This window comes from Carassius carassius, chromosome 23 (genome assembly GCF_963082965.1).
Source record: "Carassius carassius chromosome 23, fCarCar2.1, whole genome shotgun sequence".
In the NCBI taxonomy this organism is placed as follows: Eukaryota; Metazoa; Chordata; class Actinopteri; order Cypriniformes; family Cyprinidae; genus Carassius; species Carassius carassius.
The window spans coordinates 24,628,842-24,640,812 of record NC_081777.1 but is presented as its reverse complement, the minus strand read 5'-3'; the positions used below and the strand labels follow the sequence as shown (position 1 = coordinate 24,640,812).

The 11,971-nt window shown below is 37.5% G+C and overlaps 1 protein-coding gene across 1 annotated transcript; it reads right to left on the bottom strand.

Annotated features, from left to right (window-relative positions):
- Positions 1 to 205: 205 nt before the first annotated feature.
- On the bottom strand, positions 206 to 10,809 carry LOC132101613 (pannexin-2-like). The gene is made up of 5 exons (XM_059506689.1): positions 10,460 to 10,809; positions 4,831 to 5,945; positions 4,610 to 4,745; positions 4,327 to 4,521; positions 206 to 1,094 (listed from the first exon to the last, which is right to left on the bottom strand). Exons 1-5 carry the CDS (start codon positions 10,686 to 10,688, stop codon positions 802 to 804), a joined length of 1,968 nt encoding a protein of 655 aa, XP_059362672.1. The 5' UTR covers positions 10,689 to 10,809; the 3' UTR covers positions 206 to 801.
- Between the last annotated feature and the right edge of the window lie 1,162 nt (positions 10,810 to 11,971).

The following is an 11,971-nucleotide window of genomic DNA, read 5'->3' as shown; positions in this document are numbered from 1 at the left end:
TTTCTTGCTTCTCAAACCAGTCCACCCGATTGTTGAACCCAAGGCTGAGTCCCAAGAGCCACCCCCTCTGCTGTACATATTCTGGACTTTTCACACATAGAGGAATTTCATCGAGCCAAGCCAGACTATCCTGCGCCACGACCACGTGGACATCCACGTAGAGCATCAGGAGTCGCTCCTAGAGGTGTGTGTGTGTTGGTTCTTCTGCAGCTACTTTATGTTTGGCGGCCATATTAACCTGGCCACCACATTCCTGTTTCTCTTGACTACTCTTTTGGATTGCCCTTTTGCCTGTTCACACTGCCTCTTTGTGTATCGACCTCACAGCTTGTCTTTACTGACACTGAGTTCGGATTTGTGGAACTGTTTAATAAACCCTGCATATGGATTATATTTCGGCTTCTGCCTCAACTCCATTACAGCACCAAGGTCAAGGGTGATTTATTTCCCCTCAAACTACACACGTCTGAGTATGTGAATGTAAGGCTGGGAGATGATTTTGAAAGGTGCACTTCATATTAAAAATTAATAGTGTTTTTAATAATACACCAGTAACTGAAAACTCCAGTTTAACATAAACAAAAATAATTAAGTGCGCATTTAAGAGTATAAAATATGTTAAACATTGGCTGTCCCAATGTCCAATAATCTTCATCTCTGAAAATGAAATAATCTGAGCTCCACCCTTAATGGCATATCCATTAACATAACCCTAAAAACCAACATATTCCTTTGTGCTCCAGTTCATATTGTAAGTGCCTTTGCATTTGTGTGTGTGCAGGTGTGTATCAGCATTTTCCTTTAACACTCTCCAGCAGCAATCAACTCGCCCGGTCTGGCTAGTCTGTCCCTTCTGTTCTGCTCATCCTCGTCCTCATACAAGGTGTGATGGATGCTCAGCATTGGGTGTGAGGGATTCCGACTAAAAGGCCCGGGCTGGCTCTCAGACTCCATCTCCTGGTCGAGAGGATCTTCAACCTTCTGAAAATCTGGAGGAGGCATGCTGGGAGTTCCACCATTCATATGTGATGCTGTGGAAAGGGTGTCTGTGGAGAAGGCAGTGGTGGTGGAGAGTGGAGGAGACTCTTTCATCTCTATGGGCAAAAAAATATGATATAGAATTATTGGTAATACAAATATAAACTCATTCATATTGTTTTAGGTCTGATATTAAATTTAAATGTAAATTTATGCATTTAGCAGACGCTTTTATCCAAAGCTACTTACAGTTCATTCAGGCTATCAATTAAAATATAATGTATATATATTATTATATTATGATATTAAAATACAATTTTGTCTAAATAATAATAAAAAATACCAAAACTAAAATCAATAATTTTAAAGCCTACAAGACAACTTATGCATAACTATATTTTAATGTACAGAGTAAAAATGGATATTCAATTTAAGATTTGCTAAAGATTGAACAGACAATTAAATTGAAATAGGCTTGGTAATGTATAAATAGGAAAAATGTAAAATTGGGGCAAAGTTGGGCAATCTGTTGAATGTGCAATTGAGTACTGCAGGAATGGAGTCCTAAAACCCTAATCTAAAAGCATTTTTGCACTTCCAGTTCCATTATCCCAAAGTCAGTGTGATTTGTGGAATCCCTGAAATAAGGCCTGCGGATAACAAAAGCTATTTTCATGTTTTATTCTATGGCATAAAATACACCATTAATACCATCACCTTGTGATTTTTAAAGCTTTTTAAGTCTAATAAGTGTGACTACAGAGACATCCAGATGTCTGAGACATTTAGAAGCATGAGATATCCAGACGTCATCACACCAAACAGCAAAACTCATCTACTCACTAGTCTGCTTTTACAGCCTCATTATGTTGATAATCACTCACTTGCTATAACTATTCTACAGTAATTCAAACTTTCCAACTTGTAAATTTTAAATAAGATTTGAAAGTTGTAGGACACTTAATAACACTGGTGATGTTGAAGTCATACAACCATGGTGTAGTTATTTATATCTTAAGTTTGGATTTTTACTGACTATATCAGACTTCGTACTTCCGCTCAATTTCAGTTCACTTCTGTACTCAGTCTGAGATAGCAAACCAGCTCCCAGATTTTCTATGGCTCCGCACCAGCCATCCAATCAACGAACAGAGGGGGCGGGCTGAGAGCCGTGATGTAGACACTAAGCGCAGAGTTTAAGATTGTAGTTTAGGTTAAGGAAATAGAAAATGAGAGCGGACATGGAGACATGGGATGCTATTCACTCTGTTGTGGAGAATATTATTTAATATAATATAATATAATATAATATAATATAATATAATATAATATAATATAATATAATATAATATAATATAATATAATATAATATAATATAATATAATATAATATAATATAATATATTTCCCAACTGAAGCCCAAACAAGAAGAGTGTTTGTTTCACATTTTGAATGGAGGTAATGTTGCGGACCGACAGGTTTTGGGAAGATTTTAATTTATTAACTGGTGAACTGGTACCCTTTTGACAGGTCAGTGTCTCCTTTCTTTTCCAGTCTTTGAATATTGCCATGTCATGCTGTAATCTTGGAATTAAGTTGCAGCATTTCCGACAGACTCAAAATGAATTAAAGCTGCAAGCAGCATTGAACGGACCCTAGCACCCGTGCTCACTGGCAGCGAGTGGCTTTAGTAAAAAGGTGAACATTTTGAAATATGCATTTAAAGTCATAAATATAAGTGGAATATATCAAAGTATATTCCATATATGTGCCAATCTTCCGGTTGCCAGCAGGTGGCACTATCATTATAATGTAATATTGGCCTTCAGATGTGTTCAGGCCAGTACTCTTATCAAACATGTGAAGTTTGGGGAAGATCGAACATTTTATGCCTGAGTTACAACAACTTCTCTTGCTGTGGCGAGACATCAAATTTTGCCATGGCGCCATGGACACGCCCTTTAACAAAAACTCAAGATCTCCACAACTTAACATCGCACAGGCCTTTAGATTAGACTGACCATAAGAAAGACATTGATGTCATAAAATTTCTAGGAGTAGTTCGTCGCAGTGTAAAATGTCACTTCCTGTTGCCAATAGGTGGCGCTATGACTATAACTGAATATGCACATGTCAATCTGTTCAGGTTCGGAGTCTTATCAAACATGTGACGTTTGGGGCAGATTGGACCTTGTATGTCTGAGTTATAGCAACTTCATTTTTCATGTTGAATCATCAAAATTCGCCAGGCCGCCACGGACACGCCCTTCAACGAAAACTCAAGATCTTCGCAATTTAACATCGCAAAGGCCTTTACATTAGGCATACCAAATTTGGTGTTGATCTGAATACATCTCTAGGAGTTCGTTAATATACAATGCATGGAAATGACAAAAATTACACAAAATTTGCTCATAATATTAAAAATAACCGACTTCCTGTTGGATTTAGAATTTTGCTCCAAGAGTCTTTTTTGTAGGTATTGGTGTGTTACATGTGTGTGCCATTTTTTTGTGCATGTACGTGAAACATAGCTGGAAGGCTGTTGATTTTTTTAGTATAGGTGGCGCTGTTGAGCCATTTTGCCACACCCTCTTCTGAATCCTATATCAGACGAAAATTTTCACCAGGTTTGACGCGTATGCAAAGTTTCATGACTTTTTGAGCATGTTTAAGCCCTCAAAAATGTGATTAATTTGGGAGGAGAAGAAGAAGAAGAAGAAGAAGAAGAATAGACGGAGGAGATACAAGAGGGTCCTCGCACCATCGGTGCTCGGGCCCTAATGAAGAGCTGTGTTTAACAGAACTAATCCTAACTTTCAGACAGTTGGCTGCAAATATTTTCTTGTTTGTCTCTACTGTCAAATATTAGTTTAGATGCACTGATTGTACCGTGGATGTGAAGATTTACTTTACATAATCTGGAAAAGTCATTCACAGCCATGTTCACTCCAGTATTTCGCTCGATGGTTTTGTTTTCGCAGCCTACCTGTGTTTACAGCAAAAGTTCGAGGCGGCTGAGACGACGCATAACACATGACATAACCAAATGTTATGTGATTGGTTTACGGGTACACCAATGATTTTAAACTTCAGACAAGCACCCCCCCACCCCCCTGCTTGTCAATGCTTATCAACGCTTGTCAACGCTTGTCAATTATGCCCTTTCAGACTCTGTCTACGAATTAAAGTGAAGTAGCAGAGTTTGGTATAACCAGGCTAGCATTTACACTTATACAAAAAAAAAAAAGTTCATAAAAGTTGTATTCAAAAAAAATACACCATCCATGCAGCAAACTCGAACAATGCCAATATGGTACTAAATATACTGTGCATCCCTACAGCATACCAGTATGAGAAGATGAGACATGTACAACTGTATGTGGACCCTCAATATACACATTACTGAGAGAGTGCTCAACAACAGGGGGTTGCTCAGGATTGACCGCTTCTTTTTTTGCTTTCTGGATGGTTAGCATATAAGGATGAACATCCAGCGAGAGGTTAAGAGTCTGTTTCTTCTCTATATTATTTGTTTCTGCAGCTGAAAAATAAAATTAGGAAAAAGATCAGTGAAGGATTTTAATGACGTTCGCTATACTTACTAAAACCAGGTTTTACTATACCAGTACCTTTGTTAGGAGGATGTTGTGTGCTCTTGCTGTCCAGAAGTGGAGCAATAATGCTATCTGGTACATTCTTCCTTCTGACTGGTTTAGGTTTCTCTGCTTTTATGCTGTTTTCCAGTCTGGTAAGAGTCAAGGGTTCCTATATAAAAACAAAGAACTATGAGGTACATTTCAAAACAACAAGTAAGCTATTCATCGACTAAATACAAACAAGAACGTCTTGCCTTAAAAGGCTGTGGCAGAGGGTTAGATGTGGGGATCCACTTGATCTTCTTGCGCTGTCTTTTGATTACTAAGGGCTCTCCTCCCAATTCTCCCACACCTAGCATTGAAGGGTCCATACTGGGGTCAACAGTCTGGATCCCAGAGTCTCTCACAGTTGGAGTGGCATCTTGGTTGGATTGAGCCAACGCTGCCAGCAGTTGCCGCACCACATTATCATACATTAGGTCACTCTCGTTGGTGATAAAGTCCAGTCTGTTGAGAGACTTAATGTGGTCTCTGTTCTCATTACAGAACATGGCCAGAATGTTAATGTCACAAAACTGTGACTTCTGCCAGCGGCGGCGTGTTTTAATGCCAACCTTGTGCAGCTTGTTGAAGACAAAATTTGACTTGCGCACTACAAACAAATGCAGCAAGTTCACAAGGATAATGAGGTTCATAGTACACAACAAAGCTATGTCCACTGCGGCCATAATGCGTTGGAGCTGCACAGCTGGTAGCTTGCAGTTAACATTTAGCCGCAGTTCAGGGATGCTGCTAGTGTCCGGCGGCTCGCCAAGCGCGCAAGTGAACTCATTCTGCCTCTGACGGGAGTAGTAGGTGCTCAGGTACGTTATGGGTATTGAGCTGAGGCAGATGATGGCTAAATGTCGTGCAAGGTACAGCTTAGCCAGAAAGTTACTCTGCCCGCGGCGCTCAAGATACTTCTCAAACAGGTTCTGCTCAGGGCTCTTCTCCTTCTCTGCATTCTCGATGATCTCCCGTCGCTCACGTTCCGTAATCCCCGGCCCCTTGGACTGGATCTGCTTTTCAATCTTGGGGGCTCTGCACTCGGCTGCCCTGTGGTAGCAGTTGTCGATCTCTTGAAGGAGGAAGTTGAGCTCTGAGGTGAGCCGAGTGGAGGCCAGGAACTCCCATCCCAGGGCAGGTATGTACATGATGCCTGCGAAGGCCAGCAGAGCGTAGGGCAGAAACTTGTGCTCAAACAAGGAGGGCCGAAGCTGAGGGTCAATGCCAGGAACTGCATCCCGAAGCTCTGTCCAGCAGTAGCCTCTGGCATACAGGGCCTGGTCACGTGTGAAGTTGTGTGGGGTGTAGCAATATATAGATTCCTCTAAAAGAGAAGGAAAAATCCCACTTCAAAAAATATTTAGGATTTCTAAATAACAATCAATTAGATATCACTAGTGTTCATACCAAGAACAAGAATAAAGTTTAAATAATCAAATTATAAGACCACACCACAACGGTGGAACGTGGAATGGTCCTATTCTGTTAGGTGTGTTGTATCACCCACCACATCTGGTTAAAGATGTATTCTTGAACATACAGAGTTAATGGGGTAAATCACTACAAATTATGACCATTTTATATTAGTTGGTGATTTAAATGTTCATGTCTTTTGCCTATCAAACTCACTTTCAGGAGTTTTTAAGTCTTATAGAATATTTTAACCTTACACAGTGGATAAATGAGCCCACCCATCTACAAGGGCACACTTTGGACCTACATCTCACTTATAGGCTTTCTATTTCTGAGCTAGAGATTTCTGATGCAATTATTTCTGATCACAAGCCTATTTTATTCTCTTTGTCACTGCCACATCTACCTTCTCCATGTCATATTGTTAAGCTGTCTCGATCTTACTTCTCTCAGTTCCATCTGGATTTTAAGTGCTTTTTAATGAACTAAGTTCACAGTTGTCCTTGGACATCTCACTTTCTGATCTAAATGTCAATCAACATCTTGAGATGCTAAATCACATATGGATGGACATTTGAAATGTGACTGCTCCTCTCAAAGTTGTGAAACCAAAACCCAAATCTGAAAAGTGGTTAACTCCTGTTAAATTTGCTTTTTAAGACAAACATTCACAAAAGTGAAGCGAAAAATGAAAAAGGATAGACTTCAATCTTCACATGAGGTGTATAAGTCTTCTCTTCTGACCAACCAGACTGCTAAGTCTGCAAAAATAGCATATTTCTCTAATCTGATTTATAACAATCAAAATAAGCCAAAAGTTTTGCTTTCTGTCATAAATGCTCTCCTAAATCCATCTGTCAATTGTATACCAAATACCTCAAATGAACTATGTGAAAGATTCTTGAGCTACTTATCTGAAAAACAAAAGAATTGTAAATTTAAGATCTCAGGTGGCAACCACTCATAATGATCCTGTTTTTGTTGAGGTTTCCCAGTCATCATCTGTATGGGAATCCTTTGATCCCATCTCTTTGCAATTCCTCACTGAAATTATTAACTCCCTCAAAGCTTTGTTCTGTCCTCACGATGTAATTTACCCCCAGTATTTTAAATTGTTAATTGAGTCTTTTGACCCCGATTTACTTTCCCTATTGAACAAATGCTTATCAATTGGTTTGGTTCCTGCATGCTTGAAATTGGCCTCTCAAGAAGCCTTCCTTAGACATGTTTGTTTTGAACAACTATCGTCCAATTTCTGTGGTCCCTTTTATCTCTAAGGCACTGGAAAAGATTGTGTTGTGTCAATTACAATCTCTTCTAAGTACTAACCGCATCTCAGAAACTTTTCAGTATGGTTTCAAGCCTTTCCATAGCACTGAGTCAACTCTGCCGTGTTAAACGATATCTTAGTTGCTACCGATGCAGGTGACTCTGTGATTTTAATTCTCTTAGACCTGATGGCTGCCTTTGACACTATAGATCATCAGTTGCTCCTGTCTAGATTAGAATTATGTGTGGGGCTAAATGGCTCAGTCCAGAATTGTTTTAAATGTTATTTAATGGATCAATATTTTTCAGTCAAAATTGGCAACTTTAAATCCTCTGCTGCCCATCTCAATTTTGGACTTCCCCAGGGATCTATCTTAGCACCTCTGCTTTTTCCCCTCAACATGCTTCCATTAGGTTCGATTCATTTTTATCGGTTTTTAAATCTCTTTTGAAAACTCACTTGTTTTCTGTAGCCTTTGCAAACTGATGTTGTTTAAATGTATTTTTTTCTTTGATCATTATGTTGTACAGCACTTTGGTCAATCTTGTGATTGTTTTAAATGTGCTTTATAAATAAAAGAACTAGAACTTGTACTAGAATGATAATGACACAGAGGAACGATAGGTTGGAATCGCTTTCAGAGCTTTTTTTTCCAGCTGATGAACAATAAGATATTAACAACCAGAATTCAAGGTCAAGCACTAAAATTTATATAATTACTATTAATAAAATCTAAAATTGAACTGAAATAAATTAATAGTAAAATGTAAAGTATATTCACAAAATTCTTAATTAAAATTAAACTGAAAATGTAAAAATAAAAGCTGGCTCAAAATAATACAAATATTATAGTAAATAAATAATACAAAAATAACATTGACACTAATTTACTTATTTTTATAGTTATAGTTATTATTCTTGATGTTATCAGGAGATGAAATTTAAATTTATTCAACTACAATTGTTTTTTTTTTGACAGTGCATATCAGTCAAAATTAATTTAAGGAATATATGATGATATATTTACAACATTTTAAGAATATTCTCATCAAAAGGTGAAAACTGCAACTAAAACTGTGAAAAAAAAATATCGTAAAAAATTTGTATTATAACTGTCACTATCCAGAAAAATCTGTCATTTGGTGTACCCAGCGGGGATTTGTTTCTAGTAACGAGCTATCATCAGGTTGGAATGGCTTTAATGCAAAGTATAAGGCAGCTCAAGCCAATACTGATGAATTAGAGATAAAACAAATGCTACATTTGTCTGTGCCAGTTAGACAAAGATAGAGGTAATTCTTTCACAGCCACTGTAACTCCTATAGATACCTCAAGCTTATTCTGGGTCTCATTGGATTACACTCCTGCACAGAATCAATATGTTAAGAAAGATAATATGTTCATAAGCTCTAGTTTAATAAAGCAAATATGTGTGTTATATTTGGCGTGTCTATATGGGAATAAAATCTTTATGGTTACAGGCGTTTTCTTTCAGTTTCAGGTTGATAAAAATTATTATCCTTGCAATTTATCCTAAACAGCCATAGCCAACACAATGATGAATGCTTGGCCTTCACTAATCCTCATTCCTGATATACAACAGTTATTCCTATTGTAGAAAAATACTGCTATGTAGTAGCCCTCAAATGGTATGGAAAGGCAGTTTATCTCAAAGGAGTTCCAACTACGACTTTCGTAAGCATAAATGTTAGTGTATCTCCAGCCGTTATTCAGATTTAAGCTATGCTGCATGTTTCAGCCCTGCAGGGTTCTCAATGTTCAGTCACAGCTAGTTGGTGCTGCTATGCAGTAAGACTGACTCAGCGTTTAGAGTAAACCCCCTCCTACCACCACAACCTCTCTCTCTCTCTCTCTTTTCTTAATTTATCACCCCACAATCTCTCTAGCAAAATAATTCAACCACTCCTGTGCTGGATAGCAATGGACAGCAGTAATATAGAAAGACCCATAGAGCTGTTAATAATGGCTCAGTTAATAAAACTTAAACCAAACTCTAAAGCTCTCACAACTTGCCATGTCATCAGTTTTTCATATGTATAAAGGGTGTTTTCTCTAAGCATGTTTACATGCACACATTTTAAAGGGATCATATGATGCGATTTCAATTTTCCTTTGAAGAGATATTCTTTATAAAAGTTAAGTCAACCACACCCCCCTAAAACGGCTCGTTCTAACACGCCCCAACATCTCTACGTTACTACGTGTGACGCTTTGTATAACTCTGCCCAAATGTTCACACAAAGAAAGAAGGCATACCTTTTATTCTATACTTAAACTACTTGTTTGGCATTCCAAAAGAGGACACAACTAGAAATCAGTGGTTAAGTTCTGTTTCAACACTGTTCCAGTACAGTCCAACCCAAATATTCAGATGTGTGCTGCACATTTTATGGAGGATGAGGACTGATTCCTGAACCAGTAGCCTGCAATGCATGTGGCACAATGCCTGTTTCTATAAAGTGGGGCAGTTCAAATGTTGCAAAAACAGTCTGGCGCTTCGGACTCACAGCTTGTAAGTACATTATTTATATGTAAATAATTTGCCAATGATGATTCAAACGTGAGTTTTAAGCAGTGCAGAGTAGGCTTGTTTGTTGTTTCTCAGATCACAAATGCAGACATGGTTTTATGTTTATGCAGCGCGATACGATTTGAATTTTAGCTTAAGTTTTAGTCATTTGTGTTCTTTGTTAGTTTTTTTTGTCTATACAGTTTTTATCAAAATGTTATTTTAGTACCATTTCAGTATCAAATAAAACAAAATGAAAATGAAAAATAGATGTTTTTTTTTCATTTATTAAAAAAAAAAATTTGGTTTTAGTATTAGCTTCACTTTTAGTTTTAGTTAACTATAATCCTGAACTATTTGAGGTAGATAATGTTTTTAATTGGTAAGAAGCACACACACTAAATGTATGTACCAAATAAATCACTAGATGTGCATCAGAAAGTCACGTGACTGAATAATTTACTTTGATTTCTGTCGCTGCTCATTTGCATAAATTTGAGCTCTCCTATTCCTCACGTCCTCGGAAATCATCACATCTTATTAAAAATGAATGTAATTCAAATCTCTTTCTCACTGCAAACCGTAAGGTGCTAATTTGTCCATAATGCTGCGTAATGCCACTAACCTGCAAAGTTCCTTGTAAAAACTAATGTGACCAGCAGTATAGGGATGATGACAGTTCCTATGGTCACAACCCGGTCAAAGGGCAACTCTAGTTTGAGCTGCACCATGAGACCCGCCAGCACACCGCCCTTCTCATCCTGTGTGGAACCCGGCAGGATCAACTCCTTCAGCTTCTCACCCGCAAGCAGAGCCGTGGCCATGTCCAAGTTCTGCTCGAGGATGTTCTGCATTCGGCACCCAGCAGCCCACTCGCCACTAACCTCACAACACTCCTGATGGGATTTTAAGCTTCTCTTCCTTCTCCCAAGAGTCACAAAGGAAGCTTTGTGGTCAGCCTGAGTTGATGGGTTACTGATCAGAGGAAAATCAGAGTTGATTTGTTGCTTATATTGACAGCTTGGATGAATTTCTCATCATATCTATTCCACTTCTGCAAAAACCTGTAAATGAACAAGAGAGTTAAAAGATACAGATTATCATGAAAAAGTAAAGCTACTGTTGTCTGTGAAAGTAAATTGCCTTTGATTCTGCATGTTTAGGCTCTATGAAAGTGCAGGTTCCTTTAATTCAGTAAACAGTGGAGTGTGCCTATCTGCAGAGTCCTTTGAGAGCGTGCACTACTGACAAGGGCAAAAAAAAAAACATACTGACATCCTACTAGAGGCTTAATCAGTCAAGACAGTCCAGACTAGAGTACAAAGATGGTACACTGTTGTTCTTTAACTCATTAGAAAGTTTTATGGCATTCTTTTCTGAAATACGTGAAAGCTTGATATGTTGCAGAGTGTCTTTGCCCACAGTATAAAAACACAGACAAGAAAATAGCTGTCGTACATTTAAAAAATCAATATATCTCGCTTTGAGCTCAAGAAATCAATAAGGAGCAGTTTTCTAGCGAATGGAAAGAACAAAAATGGCAGGAACCCCACATTTGTAAGTTAACTTTATTTTTGTGATGAAGTATCAGTTTTTAAACTGAATGCACTATGGATGTTTTATGTTAATCTTTAATGTACACTAAACTATGTCTTTATCGTCAGAGCTGAGCCATAGAGGGTAATTAATTTTTCTGACATAAAAAATTTGTGTTTGTGATTGACTTGGTTTTTTTTATGTAAATAAAAAAAATTATTAATATAGGTTTTATTAACATATTTAATAAATGTAAAAATTCATTTAAATATCTAAATATGTTTAAAAAAAGTAATAAATATTTAATTACATTTAATATATTTACAACCTGTGACATAAATGCAGGGTTAAATATCTTTGTATATTTGTATGACTCCATCTGCATTGAGGTTAATATATATATATATATATATATATATATGGTTTTGCTGTTAATTATTACAAATGGTGCTGTCAGTCTTGAAGACAATATGTGCTGATATAAGAAACTATTCTATTAAAAATGTCTTATGTTAGGCATAGTTTTACCTTGTATTTGTCATTTTGGCCTAGTTAGAGACAGTTTAGATCCTCTAAGAGACACTAGAAAAGACTGAAAAAC

Coding starts and splice junctions, on each gene's coding strand:
- LOC132101613 (XM_059506689.1), bottom strand. CDS start 10,688: ATGCAGAACATCCTCGAGCAGAACTTGGACATGGCCACGGCTCTGCTT. Junction 5,946..10,459: donor TTTTACAAGGAACTTTGCAG/GTTAGTGGCATT, acceptor CTTCTCTTTTAG/AGGAATCTATATATTGCTAC. Junction 1,095..4,326: donor TGTCTCATCTTCTCATACTG/GTATGCTGTAGG, acceptor TTTTGCCCATAG/AGATGAAAGAGTCTCCTCCA.